The 21,703-nt window shown below is 45.3% G+C and overlaps 1 protein-coding gene across 1 annotated transcript; it reads right to left on the bottom strand.

Annotated features, from left to right (window-relative positions):
• Window positions 1-2,257: 2,257 nt before the first annotated feature.
• Window positions 2,258-21,242, bottom strand: ube2h (ubiquitin-conjugating enzyme E2H). The gene is made up of 7 exons (XM_083692032.1): window positions 21,023-21,242; window positions 7,520-7,596; window positions 6,200-6,274; window positions 6,020-6,059; window positions 5,339-5,391; window positions 3,196-3,324; window positions 2,258-2,767 (listed from the first exon to the last, which is right to left on the bottom strand). Exons 1-7 carry the CDS (start codon window positions 21,073-21,075, stop codon window positions 2,643-2,645), a joined length of 552 nt encoding a protein of 183 aa, XP_083548158.1. The 5' UTR covers window positions 21,076-21,242; the 3' UTR covers window positions 2,258-2,642.
• Window positions 21,243-21,703: the final 461 nt, after the last annotated feature.

The following is a 21,703-nucleotide window of genomic DNA, read 5'->3' as shown; positions in this document are numbered from 1 at the left end:
ACCAATGTATCGAAAATAAATGTGCTTTATGTCACATTTCTCCACTTATTCTTGTGTTATTTTTTTTTTATTATTTTCTTTTTACTTTAGTACAATACTGCATAAATGTGAAGAAATAAAAAAATAATAATAACATAAAATCCAATCTGAATACTTAAAACAGAAAAAAGAAAATTCAAGTTTAAATTCTCTTCAGCATGGACACAATTTGGCTGAATCATAACTTGCACCTTCGATTAACAGTGGTGCCCGTAAATGATTAGATTAAAAACAGAAAAATAAACGACGGTTTCTCAGTGAATAAATATAGGCAGCTCGGAGACAGCACAAGCCAATCACCAAGGACTCTGCATATTGTTATGACATCATTCAGCTTTGCAGGCTCCATTTGGCCTGTGAGGAGGAACGTAGGAACCCCAAACCTACACACCTGTCCCCATGCCAGCTAATGGGTTTGACCCAAATCTCTGTTCGACCAGAGAAGAGAAATGATTATCCAGCAGCCTTGAACAGTCTAGCTTTTTTTTCAGGGGGGAAATATTGAAATTAAACAAAAAAAAGAAAAACAATCACACCCCAATCCCAATGTGGTGTTGATCACTCTTTGAAGGATCAGGTTCTTTCTTCTGGCTTTTGCACACAAAAAAAACCCTGCATCTAACCAGACTAGTCTGATGTAGCAGACCCAAACATTCTGTCTAGATTGGTCAGTTTGTCAACCGCCATGGTCTGAAATCACTCCCACGTTGATTTGTACAACTCTGAATTTGCAAGAAGGGGCCAATCTGGTATATATCTATGGAATATCTTATATAAACCACAGAATGGACACTTGACTCAAAATTAAATGTACTATTATTGTTTTACTTATCAGACAATTACCTCAAACAAGCTAACTATATATGTAGTATACCCATAGCCTTTTAGTTGAAGTCACCCAGCAAACTAACTATCCCTACATCAAGTCAAACACTTATTATAGCTTAGCACAAGCGATAGGCAAGTTGGTAAGTTTAACAATGTTAGCGAAAAAACCTGAAGATTCCCACCCCCACCCCCGCCCCCGCCCGCCCCCCCTGCAATTCCTACCTCAGAGTGAAGAGTAACCCAGGTAAATCACCAAGCCTTACACGACACAACTCAAGCCTTCAAACAGAAGCCACACAAGCAGTACTCCTTCTATTTAAGCCTACGCTAGCTCAACAAAGCCCAACACCACGTCAATCCTGGATCATGCCCAAAACTGTACAAAATGGCGGTAAAAAAAGAAAAAAAAGAAGCCTTTTCCAAAGTCAACGGGGGTCAAATAAATCTAGAAGCTGGTAGGGGAGGGTTGAGTGAATATCATAAAAAACACTGACTTTGTGCTTTTTAGATTAAAATGCAATTCTTTCTACTCTCCTTTCCTTTCTATGGCGAGGCTAAGACTCCAAAGTTCAATGGAGAGACGCGATGAGTTAGAGTGAGTATGTTGGGTCTTTGTGGTGTCACTGGCATGACATTTGAGGTATGGCTGGCCAGTTGTACCTCCACTCTCAAACCTGGCAGTCTTCAGTCCCTCACACGGGGGCATAGTTCACCACACGACCCCCAGCGAATGCTAAATATCCATGGTGTTACAGGAGGACGTGATGCGTATTTCTAGGTACACAGGTAGTATTGGACTGCCGTATTGGCCTTGAAAGGCTAAAGAGACAGGTTGTCACGTGACGCTTCCTTGGCGCTTTTGATTACGGCGCTGGGTTCATAAGGCTCGAATGAAAAAGGTGAGTGCTCACTGTACTGTACAAGACAGGTGCTGTACACACACAAAACAACATGGCCCATCCAAAGGAAAGCAGAAATACAGATGAAATTAACAAAAAATTAAAATTAAAAAAAAAACACACACTTGTGATAGGTAATAAGATACCGAAGCTGTGATACCCATGTCTTTGCTGTGTATGACTTTAAAAAAGCCCCATAACCTGTCAGGTCGAGTCAACTGCCAATGACGGCAGAGTGTTTTACCGAGTGCAAGATGGGAGAATCTGCCAAAAACGTGAATCCATTCAACCATTCCACTGCTTTCAGACAGGTATGAGTTAGGAAAAAAAACCTGGGCCAGAATGGCCATGACCACAGATGTGACTACAGGTACACGACTCTCTAGTTCCTCTTCTTCTTCCCACATTGGTCGTATAAAGAGAGAGTTGATGCCCTGCCCTGCCCTGCCCTGCCCTGCCCTGCCCTCCCCTCCCCTCCCATGATTCAGCCTGGTAGATAGAGGTCTCCATTTTGTCCGGTCGGTGTGGTGAGGGTTAGGGGTCAGAGGTCGTCGGGCCAGAGTGAGGGCTCTACTGCAGCTACAGGTGGAATGTAGGGACAACTACTGTACGACCGTGCACCTTTGGGGGGTGGGTGGAGAGAAAGCGACCGCAACATGGTGAAACACCTACAGAGGGGGTGCAATAAACACCGAGGCTAGATATCCATAAAAGTCCTTGTTTAGTAGTAATAATAATAATAATAATAATAATAATAATAATAATAATAATAATAATAATAAAAAATCAACTTGTTTAAATATGAATATTATAGTCTGCTTTTCATGGTTAGGAAATCATATAGTCTCTGTGGTAACAAGGGGAGCCCTCGTTTCACTACAATTCCATATCCTGGGCCTCGTCTTCTGAGAAATCCGACATGGAGCTTTCCGATGAGGAGTCTCCGGCTCCCTCCTCCTGCTCTTTCAGAGCTTCCTCTGTTGCATATTTGTTGATGTACTCTGTGGAGAGGGGCAGCAGGGTCAGACAACAACCTCATTGGCTGTATGAGATCAGAGAGCAGACAAAAGAAGCCCAGCAACAGCCAAGAGACCGGCAGGCACGCATACACACAAACACACAGGAGACATCAATTACATGAAAAAAAGGGTAGCCTCACGGCTTAAGGTGGTTATATCCATTATAGATGATCAAAGATTTCATCACAACAAACAAAACAATCTCATTTTCCACATTTCTCCTCTTCAACCCAGGCATGTGCCTCCTCACTCCACTGGAGTCTTGATTCTACTTGGAACTAGAACACACAGCCTCACTTCAAGGGCCTGGTTTGATATGGAAATCTACAATACTTCAATTAATGCAACCTACAGGGAGGGAGAGAGGGAGGGAGAAAGGGAGAGAGGGAGGGAGCGTGGCGTAGGCATACCTTTGATTTTCTGTTTGTACTCCTCTGGCCGGTGGAGGTACATGGCGGCGGCATCTCCGTTCAGGGGGTCGATGGGGTTGGGGTACGCCAGCAGCTGGGGCAGGAACGACTCAAAGATGTTGGTGAGATCTGGGAGGATGGGGGGGCGGATGGGGAGAGAGTGAAACATGGCCATGTCATCAACCGACTGGTCAAAACTGGCCCTGTTTGAACGCTTTCAGAACGCACCCTTCCTTTCAGAACGCACCCTTCCCTCCCTGTCTTCTTTCAGAACGCACCCTTCCCTCCCTGTCTTCTTTCCTTGAAGTCATCACCAATCTGACTTGACTGGATAGGGGGAAAGCTTTGTCATGGACGTGAGAGAAGGCTACTGTATGGAATATGGAATGGAGCCACCTTTGCTGACACAAACCACATACTGTAGTTGTTTGATGTGAGGAATGAGGGAGGTATACGTGTTAGTATTGGAACGGGGCCTTTGTGTATAAACAGCAGATTATACAGCATGAAGAGGAACGATTACAGTGTAATCCCTTTCACTGGGTCTACGGTAACAGGCCTTGTTTTCTTCTGTAATAGGTGCAGTGTCACAGATGTCTACTAGGTGTCACTGTTGAGTCCGTATACCAGTCTTGAAATGGACTGAAAAAAGGTCTTGCTGGTAGTCATTTTAGGTGCCAGTACTCATTATAATGTTATACAGTACTGGCATTCAAGCTTTAAAGTGAGAGCAGTCAAATATTGGAGGTCCCGATATACTCTGTAGCGGTCCAACTCAAGCATTTTGTTGGTATGTACAAATTTGATAAGAAACAGACTTGGCTGTATTCAAAACAGCAGACTGTGTTCCCCAGTGTTCCAACATCTAATCAACTGTATTTGTTCTCTCTCCGGGGAATTAGGACCTAGACAATGAGTCATTGATTGGGTTGTTTTTCCCCCCCATGACAACCACTAGATTTTCTGACGACCAATTTGTTTGTGCTCTCTCACAGTCCTTTATACTGGTTAAAGCTCATGAAACTACTGGCTACGGACCAAGACAACAATAGGCCAAATCAAACATATTACCTAATCAAATTGACAGACTTAGCAGCAAAACAGCAGAGGGAAAAAACATCCACAATGAACCCTGCACTAACAAGGCATTTCATAACTTCACTAATCTTCTGATTAGTATTCCACTGCCTTCTCTCGATAAACATCAGTTTAGTAAGTGCGGAAGTCATTTACAGTAATGTTAATAGCCTATGTGGGCCCATGGGTCACATATGGGAAGCCCTCATATGGGGGGGGGGCTAACGAAACATCTGTTCAAAGTCATTTACACAAGCGCTGCTCTCTTAACCTTGTGGAGGGCCTGTAAGAGGGAATCGTGTAGATATGAGGGGGGAGAGAGAGGGTTAGCAGGAAAGAACTGTGGCTATGGAAACAGAGACAGTGACAGAGAGAAAGAGAAAGAGACACACAGATAGAGGTGTGTGTGTGTGTGTGTGTGTGTGTGTGTGTGTGTGTGTGTGTGTGTTAGGGGGAAGGTGAGTGATGACGGCGTGGTCCTCCAGTGTAGCCATCTCAGCTGACAGGTAGTTAATCATTGCTGTCAGGAGACTCACAGGCCTGTACAGACCAGTATGTTTTCTGACCTTGCTGGCTCAGGGTATTACCTCGTTAACTAGCATTCACAAACACTAAGAGGATTAGGGGCATCACTGCGGCTGAATACCCAGGGGCCACCACTGTTTCTGCTCCTCACGTGACGCCTGTGCAAAAATGATCTAAGGCTATCAAGATAAATCTGGAATAGATGTTCAGTGTGGTTACTAAACTTCAGAGTAAATCCTTCTTTAATTTATTCACATCGATCTGCATGCCTCCTAATCTTGTTCAAACAAATGTCAATAAAAACACTGAAAACATTTATCCCCAAAAAGGTTGGATCAGATTAGGACACAAAAGGGGGTCTATTTAAATACAGGTAAAGACAGACAGAAAGACCAAGACAGACAGACAGACATTGCTGTGCGCCGGCTACCCAGGGGCCACCACGGTTTCTGCTCCTCACACGTGATGCCTGCGCCATGTCGCGCACACACGCAAGGACGCACGCAAGGACGCACGCAAGGACGCACCAAAACCCACTCACCGTAAAGGGCTGTCCACGTCTGGTTGATGACATCTAAACACACTGTTCCTGACCTGGGAAAATGAGACGAGGGGGGGGGTTAGGACAGAAAGGTTCTTTCAAACACACATAACCCGCTCCCTCTCTACGGCACTTGATTTCTTTTCTTTGAGAACTGTAGGAAGATAATTTAATAACAACTGAGGTTAAGAAAAAAAGCCTATTGCGAGACCCCCGGCAGTGCTTCCATCGAAGTGCTGCTGTGCAATGTGCTACAAGAGATTATTACGATCAGATTCCTGTTCAGTGGTTTAAATCCTGTAATGCCTCTCACCATTTAATCTGGGAAATAAACAAAAACATCTATTTGGGTCCTTGAAGAGAAAATTGCTTTCATTTCCCCCCCCCCCCTGGCAGAAACTAAATGAAATGGAGCCACTGGAGGTCAGTTGAGCTTTACACGCAAATGGAACAATGGAACGAGCTTTGAATACAATAGTCCTCCTTCAAGGGTCATCACTTGAATATCATGAGAGAGAAACATAAGCACAAGCTACAATATTTGGACTTCATTCTGAATGACGCATGGTTAAAAAGCTCTGTCCATTTAGGGCGGTGATGACCCACAAGAGAGGCAACACGTCCTGTGACTACATTATTGGTGATCAGTGTTTCTTGAAAGGGTCATTTTGATAGACTTACGCTTCATCGATGTTGGGATGAAAAATCTTATTCATGAATCCTGCAAACACACAGAGAACACAAAGAAGTTCAGGGATGCGAGTCAAACGTGGATGTTATTCAACACCTGAGGGAGTGAGTTGAACCCCACCGGCCGCCGCCCGCCCCCCGCCCCCCGCCCCCCGCCCCCCGCCCCCGTACCTATAGATGGTGATTTGAAAGGGTATTTGTCCGGTAGGTCTACTCGCACCTTCCACACACCGCCCTCATATGGTGCTGGATGGGAGACAGAGAGGAGGGGGGAGAAAGAGAGAGGAGAATAGAGAGAGAGAGAGGGAGAGAGAGAGAGAGAGAGAGAGAGGCTAGTCAGCAGGGACAATTGGTAACAAAGCCATAACCATAGACCATAACCATGCTTTATCATTTCTATGGACCCAACACTGCAGGGCTATAGTACTTCACAATGGTCCAAGCACTACTACTACATAGAAGGAGCAGTCCTTCATTTTCTTTTGATTCTATGCAGTACAGTAATGTATTTTAGCCAGAGGCGCTTTAGACCTCTTTGCCACTAAATCAATCTGTGTGATATAGAGACATCAAGCAGTGTGTGTGTGTGTGTGTGTGTGTGTGTGTGTGTGTGTGTGTGTGGTACTCCCAGAATAACTGTGCGTAAGTAGAGCCTCATGTGTCGGACTGGAACGGAATGACAGACACACAGAATACGGCCACTTGTGTTTCACAGAATACTGTACTTTCTGCATCACACACACACACACACACACTTTTTATTGCTGTGTTGTTAGGGGAGGGTTGGGTTCGACAGATGTTGTGAAAAACAGGGTATTAAGTATTTTTAAGGATCTCCTTCTCCCCCAATCCTGAGGGGAACAGGCCACGTTCCAATCCATTTTACACTCAACACTCCTGCTCTCGTGAACTCACTTCACGTTCCAAACAGGAGGCTTAGGCTGAAATTCCTGTGGTAACTGACCTGAGGGCCTGGATTCAATCCAATGGGATCATCTGAATCTCTTTCACTGTCCTGTTACGAGTTTGAATAAACCTGGGACATTATTAAGACAAAAATGACCAGAAACTTGAATCCTGTTAGCTGACTCAATGTCTTCATTAGATTAGGGATTGGGTTAGGTTCGGAGTGGGAGGGGGTAATCATCGAGAAAACAAAATGCTCAAAGGCTATCAAGATAAATCTGGAATAGACGTTCAGTGTGGTTACTAAACTTTGGAGTAAATCCTTCTTCAATTTATTCTTATCTATCTGTTTACCTCCTAATCTTGTTCAAACAAATGTCAACAACATAATGAAAACATTTATCGCAAAAAAGGTTAGATCAGATAGGGACAGGGACTCAGAAGGGGGTCTATTTTAATGAAAAAAGCAATCAACAGGTAAAGACAGACAGAAAGACAAACAAGATAGGCAGTAGAGAGATAGACAGACATTTTCTATAAACAAACAACAAACAAACATACACATGTAATCAGAAAAACACTTACTTCCTTGTGGTCCGAAAAACTTCACTACAAATTCATTCAGTCCGCTGAGGATTGTGACTTCATGCTTGCTCTCGATGCTGTGTGGCCGTTCAGGAGAATAAACGCTGTTTGACATTCACACACTGGATATGAAGGAGATGTTAACACCATGGCCCATAGCGCTAACGGAGCTAGCAGTCTGATAAATAATGCAGCTTTATTCATCCCACTTTGTTTTGGGTCACAGCAGCGTTTGACCTCACTAAAATGATAATTCATCTGCTGACGTGTGAGAATGCTTCCTGAGCGCAATGTCATCCTCACAAGCATCCTCACAAGGGAGTTGTGGAGGAAAATTGAATCTGACTGTACCTCTCCCTCTTTCTAGGCCTATCTGTTTGTCACTCATACACGCACGCACGCACGCGCGCGCGCACCTGAGACTCTCCTCTGATCAGTCAGTTTGCCTATAAGTCAATGTCAATTATTAGCTGTATTTGCTGAAGGCACACACGCTCTCTCCCCCCCCCCCCCCGTAAGATTCAGATTTGTCTGCCATTATCCATACCTCGATACCAAAGTTCAGCCCTACATCTGAACCCTCCACCTCACCCACCTCTCCTCAAATGCTGGCAGATGAGCGATCTCCCTCCCTCCCTCCCTCTCTCTCCCTCTCTCTAGGAAACAATCTCCAGGGCCATCAGCAGATTAGATTCCAGGAGCAACTGCCTTCCAAACTTCCACTGCTTTACTGTACACAGTACCCAGACAGATTGACAGCATATGCGCACAATCACTGACACAAGTGAATAAAAGAACAAAACTAAAAAAAAGTAGGTAAACGCTGGAAACCAGAGAAAATGACGTTAATTATGTTAACATCAGCTCTTTTTTTTTCCATCACTGGAAAAGACCCAGCCAGCTAACAATACCTACTGTTCTCAATCAGGGCCTTCAGAGCACAGCCAGAGCTGCTCTGCTCCGTTCTAAAGCCTCTGGGCTTTTCAGCACATTCCCAGAGATGAAATGAGTCCTATTATTCCCACCAACACTGTGAACTCATCTGCCATCTGACGCCTGTGTGAGTAAGGGAGGCCTGCAGCACATGAGTCAAGCATGTGCTGCAGGCTGCTTATTTCTGACACCTTTCATTTGGGGTGTGTCCAAACCCTGTGAGAGGAACAGCTTGCACCAAGTGTTGTTTTAGGGAAATTATCCAATCCCAACTCAATTAGCTTAATTCTACCATCTTTGGCTTCGTGGATGGCATCTACCTGAAAACCAATAGGATGTTGCCTTTAGGACGTTTGTGTTTCTCATGTACACGCCTGGAACATCTGGCATCCAGGGAGGGTGGATAGTCTACTGTCTGTAGTGAGGTCCCTCTGCTCCCAGCCACTTAAATGCCTGCGACTCAAGTTACACAGTTAATTACAGTAATCAAGAGCACCCCCTCCCCACTAGACATGGCTGGGTAAGACCTGTGCTCTTATATCCAACATTCCCTACTACACTAATAGGCCTATATCACATAGAAACATATCCTATATCAACATTCCCTACTACACTAATAGGCCTATATCACATAGAAACATATCCTATATCAACACTCCCTACTACACTTGCTAGGCCCATATCACATAGAAACATATCCTATATCAACACTCCCTACTACACTAATAGGCCCATATCACATAGAAACATATCCTATATCAACACTCCCTACTACACTAATAGGCCTATATCACATAGAAACATATCCTATATCAACACTCCCTACTACACTAATAGGCCCATATCACATAGAAACATATCCTATATCAACACTCCCTACTACACTAATAGGCCTATATCACATAGAAACATATCCTATATCAACACTCCCTACTACACTAATAGGCCTATATCACATAGAAACATATCCTATATCAACACTCCCTACTACACTAATAGGCCCATATCCTAAATCCTGCACTCTCTTATCTCACTGCTACATCCTGCGTTATTATGCTCCATCCCAGTCTGGTACATGAGAGTTCGACTCACCACAGAAAGAGATTGTCCCAGTGATATGGCGGAGGACGAGGAGGAGGAGGAGGAGGAGGAAGGGGGAGGGGGGGGGTTAGTGTTATTAATGGGATGGAACCAGCTGCAGACCCCAGGAGTTGCGCCACAGGCTAACTGACACTCGCCATATTGTGCGCAGCTACCAAACAGCTCGTACCTCCAGCAGAGCAGAGCTGGGCTGCCAATGCTAGCCCTGCGCCCAATGAGACGTGGGAGCACTTTTGGCTGAGGAACCTGCTGATTTTTCACATAACGTCACATGCCCACACATATTTTGAAAAAAGACACACATCAAGACATCTGTGCGCACCTAAATAAAAAGACCACACGACATAGCCACACCAATACACACACACACACACAAATCAATACACACACACTCACCAACACACACTCACCCACCCATCAACACACACACACACACACACACACACACAATCCCCTGTGTGAACTGTGAAGCGAACCCTCCACCACTGGGTTAGAGGGGGTCTCGCCGTTCATCATGACGTAGTGACAGTTTAATGGTCAGACCCACTGGTTTTTATTGAGACGGCCCAGGAAGCCGTGTATTTATTCTTCCTGCCCAGAAAATAACTACATGTCATTGTCAACTTCCCCCTTCTCCCCCTTCCTCTCCAGCAGTGTGAAGGCAGGGCAGCTCTCCTGTTAAAAGACTCTCATGTCAGCCTCATAAAACTCCAACCGTTTCACTGAGTAATGGTGATGGACGACGCAAGAGCTAGCCTACAGCAGAAGCCCTTACAGCCAGTCAACAGCCCGACTGCTAACAGCTATTCAAACAAGAGGAGGGAGATGAGACACACAGGTTAATTTACCCTCTGATAACACCTCTCTGTTCGGTCTCATTAGCATTTAATACCACATGACATAAGCCTACTGCAATGGCAACCTAATGACACTCCATAAAAGGGGTGACAATGCTGTATAAAACATTGACATATTCCAACTGTCGTTCCTAAGTGTCAAATTAGCTCACCAAGATCACCAAACAATGCCCCCCCCCCTCCACACACACACACACACACACACACACACACACACACACACACACACACACACACACACACACACACACACACACACACACACACACACACACACACACACACACACACACACACACACACACACACCTGGGATTAGTATGGATTAAGTCATAATCTGTGGAAGGCCATTAGGTCAATATTCCTTTACGCACAGATATAATCTAATACCCTGGGGCCCAGTAAACACCTATCCTGTGTTTATCTACGGTGGCCATATTATGCGGTCGGACAGTATGTCTGGTCTGGTTTATTCTGGACGTGCCCAGTCTCCCAATTTAGGCCAAATTCAACTGTCCTTCTCTGACCGGGGACAAAAATATCCCCAAGCAGAAAAAGGAAGCAAACATGACAATTATCAAAAATGGGTGTATGTTAAAAAAAAAAAATGTGGTGTGTAAATGTTTCCTGCTTTAGAAGCAACGCTGTGGGAAAGTGGAGGCCTGACATGGCCTGACAGGGTGCAGTGAAGCCAGCTGTCTCTGAGACGAGATGAGACGAAGCGAGACGAGAGAAGAGACTCAAAAACATCTCCTCATCAAACTCCCATAACATGAAGGACCAGACAAAAGAACAGACTGGCCGATATGTCATTTTCTCTAGAGTATAGGGACTTCCAAGTCCTGGGCTCAAAACTTGCAAGTCTTTAAAAGTCTTTTTTTTGTTGTTGTAACTTTAAATCAAATTATATATAGCCATTTATTTGTAAAGTATATAACTTATAAATGTCTCATGAGCTAAATTCAACGGTCTTACCCCATCAGAACCCAAAATAAATACATTTTACTCCATTGTTTGTAAACAATGCGATTGTAACACTGTATAGCTTCAAAACCTGGTTAAAACTATCATTTTGATCTCATGGATGGTCAGTCTATAGCTCCGTCTTTGAGTTTGAGAGGAGTGACATTTATCCAGCTGCTTTGTTATTGTTTGAATCCCAGATTGCCCCTTGAAAGAAAAACATCTGTTGCCGATCACAGAGGGGTGTAGAGCAGAGCAACCCTATGAGATGAAGGGAGAGGACGGAGAGAGAGGACGGAGAGAGACAAAGAGGGATGGGAAAAAGACATGAAGGCATGCAGAGAGAGAGAGAGAGAGAGAGAGAGAGAGAGAGAGAGAGAGAGAGAGAGAGAGAGAGAGAGAGAGAGAGAGAGAGAGAGAGAGAGAGAGAGGGAGAGAGGGAGAGAGGGAGGGAGGGAGAGAGAGAGAGAGGGGGAGAGAGAGAGGGAGGGAGAGAGAGAGAGAGTGAATGCTGACCTAGCCTCACGGCAGATCTATTAGATCTGAATGACATCACCACAGCAGACCGCGGGGCCGGGGCTGATAATGACGATGAGACTGTGTGTGTGTGTGTGTGTGTGTGTGAGTGTGTGTGTGAGTGAGAAGAATCTGTGTTAGCGATGATGACAAGTCGTGTGTGTGTGTGTGTAGGCGGTGGTGAGAGCAGAGGCACAGAGGCCAGGGCGCGGCCAGCAGAACTACTAGTCCACTCTCGATGGGGATTTAAGACCAGCCATGGGGGGCAGGGCTAATGTTTACCTACTGGCACTGCGAACGGGGGAAACAAACAACTCTGCCTGGGCATCTCGTTACCCACAAAACACCTGCCATTGCCAATGGGGGAATTATATACGGCACATGGCACGGCTCTCACCTTACCGGTTGGTGCACTGCCTCGGGTGGTGTCCCAAGTTGCCCACGTCTGCCACAGGTAGGTGTATGTATTGGCACATGTATTGAAAGTGCATAATGACTTTCGGGGAATACTGAGGTGCATTCATTGTTTTTTCGCAGTGTGTCAGCCATGCCCCTCGAGAGTACTGGCAAGATTTAGACTGACACAAAAACACACACTTATCACACTCAGGGCCCCATGTGCAATCAAAGGCCCTGTAGATGAAAGGCAGGAAACAAAGCAGTCCTAAGGAGGAACTCACTGAGAGAGAACAAGAGAGAGAGAGAGAGAGAGAGAGAGAGAGGATAGACAGAAATAGAGGGCAAAAGAGCATAAGACAGAACAGAAAGGAACATCTGAAGCTCGCATCTGAAGGACGTTGAACATTGTCTCACGAATAGAAGAGGTGCAGAGCTCTTAAAAAACAGCACAGCAACAATGCTGTCCTTTCTCACTCTGTCTCTCACATGACGGGCCCCATGCCCACTCTCTGATATAGGGCCTTATGAAGAGAGAGAGAGAAAGAGAGGGGAGGGGGGGGGGAGAGAAAGAGAGGGGGGGGGGGGGGAGGGAGAGAGAGGGGAGGGGGGGGGGGAGGGAGAGAAAGAGAGGGGGGGGGGGGGAGAGAGAAAGAGAGATGGGTAGGGAGTGAGAGTAAGAGAGAGAGAGAGAGAGAGAGTGAGAGTGAGAGTGAGAGTGAGAGTAGCACTGTGCCAAGCAGGATTACTGTGACCTCCACTACACTAAACAAGAGTCTGGGAACACAGGCTGCCAGTGTAGCGTGGCAACCGTCACCGACAGAAGAGGCCACGGCAACGGCCACGGCCACGGCAACTGCCAGACAAATACACCCCCCCACCCCCCACCCCCCCACCCCTGCACAAACTCAACTGACCCGCACCTCTCTCTCGCTCCCTCTCTCCTTACACAGCTGTGAGGCTACGCTTTATTCCCCCCTTACTGCTCGTTCACTCCTGCTCTTATTGAATCAGCACGACAGTGGCGGTTAGCAGGGAGTTAGCCTAGCCTAGCCTGTACTGGCTGAGAGATGAGTGTATATATTGTCAAATGAATGTCACATACAGTACATAGGCCCCATTAGCCAAGGGTGGTAGCCTTGGGGCTACTTCAACCAGCAGGATCCAAGCCTACTTTCATCAGCATTTAGAGGCAATTTACCTCATCTATTGACATACAAAGACAGCAAAGGTTGATGATGTTACCGTGAGAGTAACAAAGCAAAGATGCAAACTAAGTCTGTTTCGATATCTTCAACAAAGGTGAAAATCTGGAGATGTTTTGAGTACAAGTTAGGTTTATTTTCCTCATTGATCCTGCTTTGAGAAGTAGCCTATCACAGAGGTTCCCTCATTGCTGGCGAGCGCTCCATAGGTCTCCCAGTGAGTGCTGGTAAAGGGAGGGGTGCAGCCCACACCTGTCAGTGCCTTACTTACAGAGCCGCTATGTGTTTAGCCTTTGTTAGCATGCAGGATTAAGAGCTACAGTTCACTCTACTGTACTCTACTTCGCCCTGTTTACACGTAGCAGTCCACCCCTGTATGCTGCCCCCACAGTGGCACTGTCACAAACAACATTACAACAGGATTACTGGTAAATAACAAATGTGTTCTCACACAATAGCACACCCAACGCCACCTGGCCAACCCCAACCCACCCCCCTAAGCCTGAACGTGTCATTGAAGGGCTCCTCCCTCCCTCCCTCCCTCCCTCCCTCCCTCCTCGTCCTGTTCCAAGGCTGGGGCCCTGGCCTGCTCTGATAAATGAATGCAGGTGGAGCGGTAGGACGGCTGCAGCCCCACGCCAGCTGTTCTCACTTCCCCTTCCTGCCCCACGCCTCGAGGGAGGGACATGTGTGGACACACACTCCCTGTCCCACCACTGCTCCATTGCTGTTCTGAGCGGAGGGCCTGTCTCAGTTGCATCAAACACACAGAGACACACACACACACACAGACACACACAGACACACACATAGACACACACAGACACACACAGACACACACACACACCTCTAGTGACATCTACTCTTAATTGCAAACTAAAACAGGAACACTCCCACACCTAGGCTATAGGCACCCTGTCAAGGCACCCTGTCAAGGCACCCTGTCAAGTCTGCTCAGGTCTCTGGAAGTTCAGAGAAATTATTCAGTTATTCCATTATTCCTTATTCCATTCCACTCGAAAGTAGTCCTCTTCAGCTTCTCCAGACAACAGAACCAGTACAAGTCAACACATTACCTATAAATGAGAATGACAATTTAGGCCTACTTGCTACAAAGCATAAGGCACTCCGATGCTAATCTAATCTACCATTCAACTGCTTTTCCCAGCTGATGCGCGAGACGTAGGATACTAGCAGTGGAATGCTTCAAACGAACGCAGGAGATTTAATGGTCACAGATTGTTCTTTGGACGGGTCACACATTTGGATCTGTCTCAAAAGAACAACGGAGGGAAAAGCCCCGCCAACCCTCCTCCGAGGCCAGATCTGTTTGATGTAGGGCTACTCCACATGGGAGTCTCTCTGACTCTCCCAACATCACAAGACTGGTGTTTTGTGAGGCGAAACTTCCGAGGACGGTTGTTATCTAGTGAGCGAAGAGTGAGACTTTCTCTCCATTGTTCTGCGGGCCCGTTCTTCCAACAGTCTCTGGCTTCTGGCCGGTTCTCAGCCTGCGTTCTGAATACTGATGGAACGAGTGGCAAGTGCAAGAGAGAACCTCAACACACTTTACATATCAATGGACCTGTGACACCCCCCCCCCCTCCCCTCCTCCCCCCCCCCCTCCGAGCCTGAGGCATTGAAATCCAAATGGAAATGCCTTTCCTGTTGACAACAACTGCACCGTGCAGAGGCATGTAGAGCGAGTCAGCTGACATTTCGTTCTGTTTTGCACAAAGAAATATCTGCATGAAATCGTTACATAACATCAAACGTTAGGCTTGATATCTTTTGGTCATGTGTGGGGAAGAGATACAGGTTATAATCAGAGTTACTAACTATAAATAGACTAGGACTACACCCGAGCAGCATATAAGATGTTTTTGGGGGGAAGATCTATGGTGTCCCATAAGTAGCCTATAGCCCTCCTTGTAATTTACCCCCAGTGCTGGTGTGTATAGGCGGCAGCAAGGTTCAAAACCTTTTCAGGAGGGCACCAGGCAGGCAGGAGGTTAAGTCTACTGTGTGTGCCCCCAGGCTGGGTGTGTCACTGTGGGTCTGGGTGCTAAATAGAGACCGGTACAAAGACATGAAAGACGGATTATCCCAGCTAGCGTGCTAATGCACAAATCATATGCCGTTTCCTCCATCCACACACTGGCATGTCGTGTTAGCCTAGCCTAGCCTAAGCCTATATTTAGGCTACATAAAACATGGGATATGTACAGGGGGACCTGTAGCCTGCTCCCAGAGAGCTAGCTAGATTTGTGAGAGTGCTACAGCGACGACAGCACGGTACAGGCGCTTCCAGGGCCAGCTCTTTGTCTCCTCTCTGGTGTGAAATCCCACCCACTGCAATAATAATGACTCCCTGAGCTACACCTCTCTCCCCTTCACTAGATCAACAGTCTATTTACAGCACATTGTGCACTGGATCCCAACTAAACCAGGCATCGCTGACCAGTAACGCTTGCAGTTACAGTGAATGGGGGCAGGGGGAAACAATAAAGACTGGGCAATTGCTTAATGAGCGCTTACTGTAAGAATAAAGGGACATTTCAAAACAGGCAAGACGTGTTTGGCTGCCTGTTGTAAGGGGCTGGGTTTCAGCTTTTCAGATCATGTGGAAAGGCAATGGCTGGAGCGGCAGCTGAGACAAATTAATCATCTCATACACACACACAGCACACAGGGCTGCTTTTTATCAGGATGATATAGAGAGTGCCACGGAGAGACGTATAAAACAGATAGTCAAGTATGGGGTATGGATAGGACTGATTAACACAGACACACACCACACACACACAATACAGCTTCTCATATTTCGCCTTATTTCCAAAACAGCTGATACTCTCTGAGAAAATTGGTGTTGGAATAAGGTTGACCATTTTCTAACAGTGAAGTCCATGTCAACTCATATGCCTGTAATATGCCAGGCTGGCATTTTAGATGGTTGGAACAGCCCCAGCGATGCACACAGGCAGCGGTGACAGCAGCAGCCCCAACATCATCAGACAAAGAGAGGAACTTGGAGTCCATCTGTTTTTCAGAGAGAAGTCAGCCATGCGTGCAGGTAGTCTGTTGGTACTATGGGATTACCCAGGGCCTCAAACCTCCTACTGTCATCGGCGCCCTGCAACCAACACACTGAACAAGTCACTCAAGTCTGGGGCCCCTTCCTTTAGAACTGTAAACAAGAAGATTTTTCATAAACATGATTTACAAAGACAAGAATTACAAAACATTTATCAACAGTAAAGCTAAACAGGTTTCAGGTTTTTAACAGTACAACTACAGTCAAATATACAACACATTCCACTGTTACTGGTATCAATCAACTAACCAGAACTTTCCTATAGGTCTATATAGCATTGATTAAACATGAGCCTTTTTCCCCGACTGTCTCTCAGTGAGAACACATAAAACTGAACCACTGGCTCCTTCCCTACGGTGCGTTGGCAATCTAGTTAGTTCAGCCATAGCTACAACAAAAGACCCAAATGCAGTTCAACTCCTGTTCTGTGTGACATGGACTGACACAGCAGTGGGAGGTGGAGGTCACACGGTTCCTGTAACGGTGGACAAAGGCACGCTGATGCGGGCCGGATGTCAAGACTGGGGACACAATGGGGCCAAACCCGGGACAGATAAATCCCAGGATTGGTATTCCCCTCAGTGACTGACTGACTGGATAGGGTAAGGAGGGGGTCTGGGAGGGGTTGAATAGTCTAATAAACGAGGAGGAGGCGTTCCTGGACCCTCTAAGCGCCCCCCCCTGCCCTTTAGACCCGTACACAATGGAAACTGCCTTACAAAACACTCTCACACACACACACACACACTCTCTATGTGTTTACGTACGTACACGCACAACCTCTACATCCCCCTTCCTCACACACAACAGTGAGTGACAAACCTTGAAGCAGGCGACTCCGGGAAATTATGATTGGATGCTCGGCCCAACGGAGCATGTGAAACCGCAGTCAAAGTCTCCCGCAGCCTAGCCTGCCTTAAGATTCACTGGCTGACATGCTTCAGAGAACCGCTATCCAATCACTTAGGGGCTTTCAGGTGGGCATTCAGGTCTATCAAGCATACCGGTACCTTAGTAGACTTTTCCATAATGAAACATAACGTTTGAGATATGACCTCTCACGTAATGAGTATTGATCTTTGAACAGACGGCTTTTCATTGGACGAACAACATGAGTCTCAACATGTCATTCAAAAGGTTTTGCAATAAGCAATGCGCAACAGACAGTATTGACAAAGTTCTCTCAAAGTGCAGCTTCAAATTAAGAAACGTTGTATCTTTGAGCTCAGTCCCTTATTGAGAATTAATAATCCTGTACCATTTCTTAGTGCGTATTGCTTAAATGCGTTCAATCTTCAAAAGGTGTTCAAAACACCTGGGGTAGCCAAGAATGACTCACATGTGTTTAACAGCTAGGGGAACCTCATTTCTATTCTCTGTCTTTCAAACCATCATACAGGCATATGGTGTACCATATCCCATATAGCAACGTGGCGACAGTATGGATTTACAATAGCCTTTTGTGCTCAATCTGCTCTGAAGTCCAGAGAGCTTACTGTTCAATAGCAAGGGGAAAGAGAGTATAATAAAAAAAACTGTTGCCCCTTCACAAGACTGCAAGCAGAGTAAGAAATATCCACCTCATACAATAGCTCAAGAGTAAATACCTGAGTACCTATGTAAGACTGGTGATTGAAACAATGTTACTGGTGAGGTTTTTACTCTCTCATTGATTGAGTCGTACTCTCACATACCACTTACCCTACTCTAGATAAGAAGACAACGTGTCCATAGTATGGAGTCAACGTGACGAGCCTACTGGTCACAGTAGTTTTTCCCCCCCATATGGCTGGGATGGATTAATGATGAATAACTTCTCCCTTGCCACTCAGACTGCAAGCGTTTGATGTGGGGTGAGAGAGGGAGAAAAAGTTACAGTGAAGTGTAACACAACACTATTAATACCTCTTACTGGGGCCATTTTATTACATTGTCCAGACAAACCTGCCCTATTACAGGTTATGGAGGTATCTGTGCCGATGTCAAAGGTAGGTCACCATTTCGCTCGCTGGCTTAGGAGGAGCTTACGCCAGAGCTACATGCGGAGGTCATTCTGACATTCATTTCATGAATTCCCTTTTGAGCCTGCTCCAGATTTTCAGCTCTCTTTAGCCGCAGCAAATTACGCATGTGGTTCTCGGTGTCAGCCCATAGGAGAAGTGCTCTCTAAAGCTGGTGTGACGGTGGGGTTTCGGTTACATAGGGAAGAAGTGTGGATCTGGAGCACAGAGAGAGGATTGTGTTGCTACCTCTGCTGAAGACACATGCCTAGCCTCCACCCCCACCCCCACCCCCACCAGTATGGACTACTCAAACACATAGGCCCATGCATTGTCTAGATATACACGCTGGCTGGCTACCTATGCATGATATGTACCCCCCCCCCCATCCCCCACCACACACACACACACACACATCCTTGTAGCCCCCGTCACAAACAGTGGGAGTAACGAGGGCTCACAGTCACAGCTGATTCTCCCCGTGCTGCAACCCCCAGTGATGGTACACAGGTTTGTGTGCTCAGTACTGTGACATGGTTGCCATGTCCTCCACACAGGCCACAGGGAGCTGAAACTTGCTCAAACAAGCACTGAAACTAGCTAGCAGCATTTATACAAATGCCTATGGGGAGGAAGCCAAAATAACTAAGCCGGAGGGTAGCATGCTTGAAAACTAGTCGTCATGTCTCAAAGAACAAATTAGCCTAGTTTCAAAAACACAAAGTGTGTTCATAAAAGAAAAAAAAAGAAGAAAAAAAATCCAAGGCCTTGTCTTTGTTAAACAACTTCTTTCCTTGTGGCACTTGCTTTTGAGTTGCTGTTTAAAGTAAGAGCTCCCCCCCACACAGCCAAGCTCACCCCCCCCCCTCAACCCCATATTTGACCAAGAACTGAAGAACTGTTGTCACTCCATCAGCTGTTCTTAGTCCCACCCTCTGCTGGTTTCCGGGTAGTAACAGATTACCCAATCATTAAGCTAGTTTCCACTGCAAGAGGACAAAAACACAACACCTTGGTCTCACTCCTCTATTGAACACTGAAAATGTAGTTCCACTGTTCTGGCTAAGGTGTGGTACCCTTTTTTCATAAGCGTTTTTATTGCATCAGCACCCCAGAGATGTAACTTTTAAACAAAGTTGAAATAACAGGAATACTGCCAGTGCTGTTAGGACAAAGACAATAACATCTGGAATATGACAAAGGCAGAAAGATCTACAATGACAAAAGGGAACACACGAGGTGTTGCACATGTGAAAGTACAGAATTCAACAGTGAAAAGCCCAATGAGGGTTCCTGAAACCCAAACAAACAGTTCATCAGTCTCTATCTCAGAAATATATCTGCAGTAAGTTAATTATAATACGACAACTCACAGCTTTTTGTCACTTAAAAAAAACAGCTAGCCTTAACTGGGAGTAAATCAAACATTCCACTGATAACAACAGGAAAGCATAAGATAATAAATCGAAAGAACAAAGAGATTCACTTTTCGATAGTGACAACCAACCTATGATTATTTTGAAATAGAAAACAACTACCTAGCCTACTGTCACGGTAGAGACAGAGTTAGGACAATAAAATCAGACAAGATAATGCCAATTATATTAGACAGTGTCAGCCAGCGACATAAAGCATTTTCATTGAGTATACGTTATGTAAACAAATGTGATAGCTAGTCAACATAAAAGAGGTCCATGTAAATTGCCTTCATCAAAACAGGTTGGACTAAGAATAATAAATGTTAATCTAACTCAAGAAAGGTTAATCAATATGCAAGTACTATAAGTGGGTGGTTAATCAGCTAGCTATGTAGCTTTTGAGACGAATGACACTCCAGCATAAATATCAGAACAGCCTAGCATAGCTAGCTAGCTAGCAGGCCAACAATTATTTTGACTAATAATATGCTGGCTAACCACGTCAACAACACACAGCAATGTATAGGAACAAAACACGGAATGGACAAAAGTCAGCCATCCTCGCCATCCATCTGACACAATAGTCATCCCCTTGTGGCTAACGTTAGCTAACTAAATAAAACATTTACAGCTAACGTCAGCTTAAGGTTTTGCAAAACAAGCTAACTAGCAACTTAGCTAGTTAGCTCTGACAACAACAACCTCAAATGATTATTTGCTGCAGCTCAGCCTGAATGGTGGGCTTCCTGATAACACTCCAGCTATCTACCATATTCTTTGGCTATGCAATCCTCCTATCTAGCTAATATAAGCAATTTACCAAGCTAGCAATAGCATTCAGAAATACTTTGTCACAAAAAATAATCATTTGGTAGTTGAGTCAATAACATTGGCAACATTGGCATCAGCTAATTGAAAAAGCAACTGTTATTACTGTCATTACTAGTTTAGCTTGAATAATAACAGTAGAAATGTAAATGTACATTCCTTGTTTATATTGTTTATGTTCTGAAAGGATACAGTTTCACCACGTCGGTATCCATTCGCCTTTTACCCGGACTTGGAGACGACATTTTTATATTCCACTGTAGAATCCCAATGCAGTAAACCGATAGCAGCTCGAACGCTAGACGTCTAGCTGTATTATCCGAAAGTTAACATTTGCTTTCGCAAATGCTTACAGCGAAATCTTTCCACGTCCCCCCCACTTTCTCTCTGCAGCAATGTCTAGCCCTGTCTCTCTCGCTCCCCTTCCTCACTGACTGTCCTGTAAACCTTCTATCCCTCCGCGGATGGCGTCATATATGTGGGACAAAACGTAAACATAAATGGCACACTTGTTTTTGTAGTCTTTTCAGATAGAGCTAGATAGAACTTGATTGACAGACAGGTTCCTAAAAACATACCTGATAGGCTTACCTTATTAAAATAAAACTGCCAATAAACAGACTTTTTCAAGACCCATAGTCAAATTGAGGTACTTCTTATTGGTTGAAGAACAAGTAATCATGAGTAGAATACTGCTGGCTATATTTATTTATACTACACATCACTGACAAATGTAAGAGTGAAATAAAACATACATAGAAGATTCCATAGTATTTTCGAATGACAGTCAGACAATCAGATTTTTACTGAGAAAATACCTAAAAGAGGTAATGAGATATAGGCAAACTCCCCTTGGCTCAAGCATCTACGCTT

The sequence above is a fragment of the Argentina silus genome (assembly GCF_951799395.1).
Source record: "Argentina silus genome assembly, chromosome: 20".
Classification (NCBI taxonomy): Eukaryota; Metazoa; Chordata; class Actinopteri; order Argentiniformes; family Argentinidae; genus Argentina; species Argentina silus.
The sequence above is the reverse complement of the archived record's forward strand: the minus strand, read 5'-3'. Positions and strand labels throughout refer to the sequence as shown.

Coding starts and splice junctions, on each gene's coding strand:
- ube2h (XM_083692032.1), bottom strand. CDS start 21,075: ATGTCGTCTCCAAGTCCGGGTAAAAGGCGAATGGATACCGACGTGGTG. Junction 6,275..7,519: donor GTTTTTCGGACCACAAGGAA/GTAAGTGTTTTT, acceptor TCTCCCATCCAG/CACCATATGAGGGCGGTGTG. Junction 6,060..6,199: donor TTTCAAATCACCATCTATAG/GTACGGGGGCGG, acceptor GTGTGTTTGCAG/GATTCATGAATAAGATTTTT.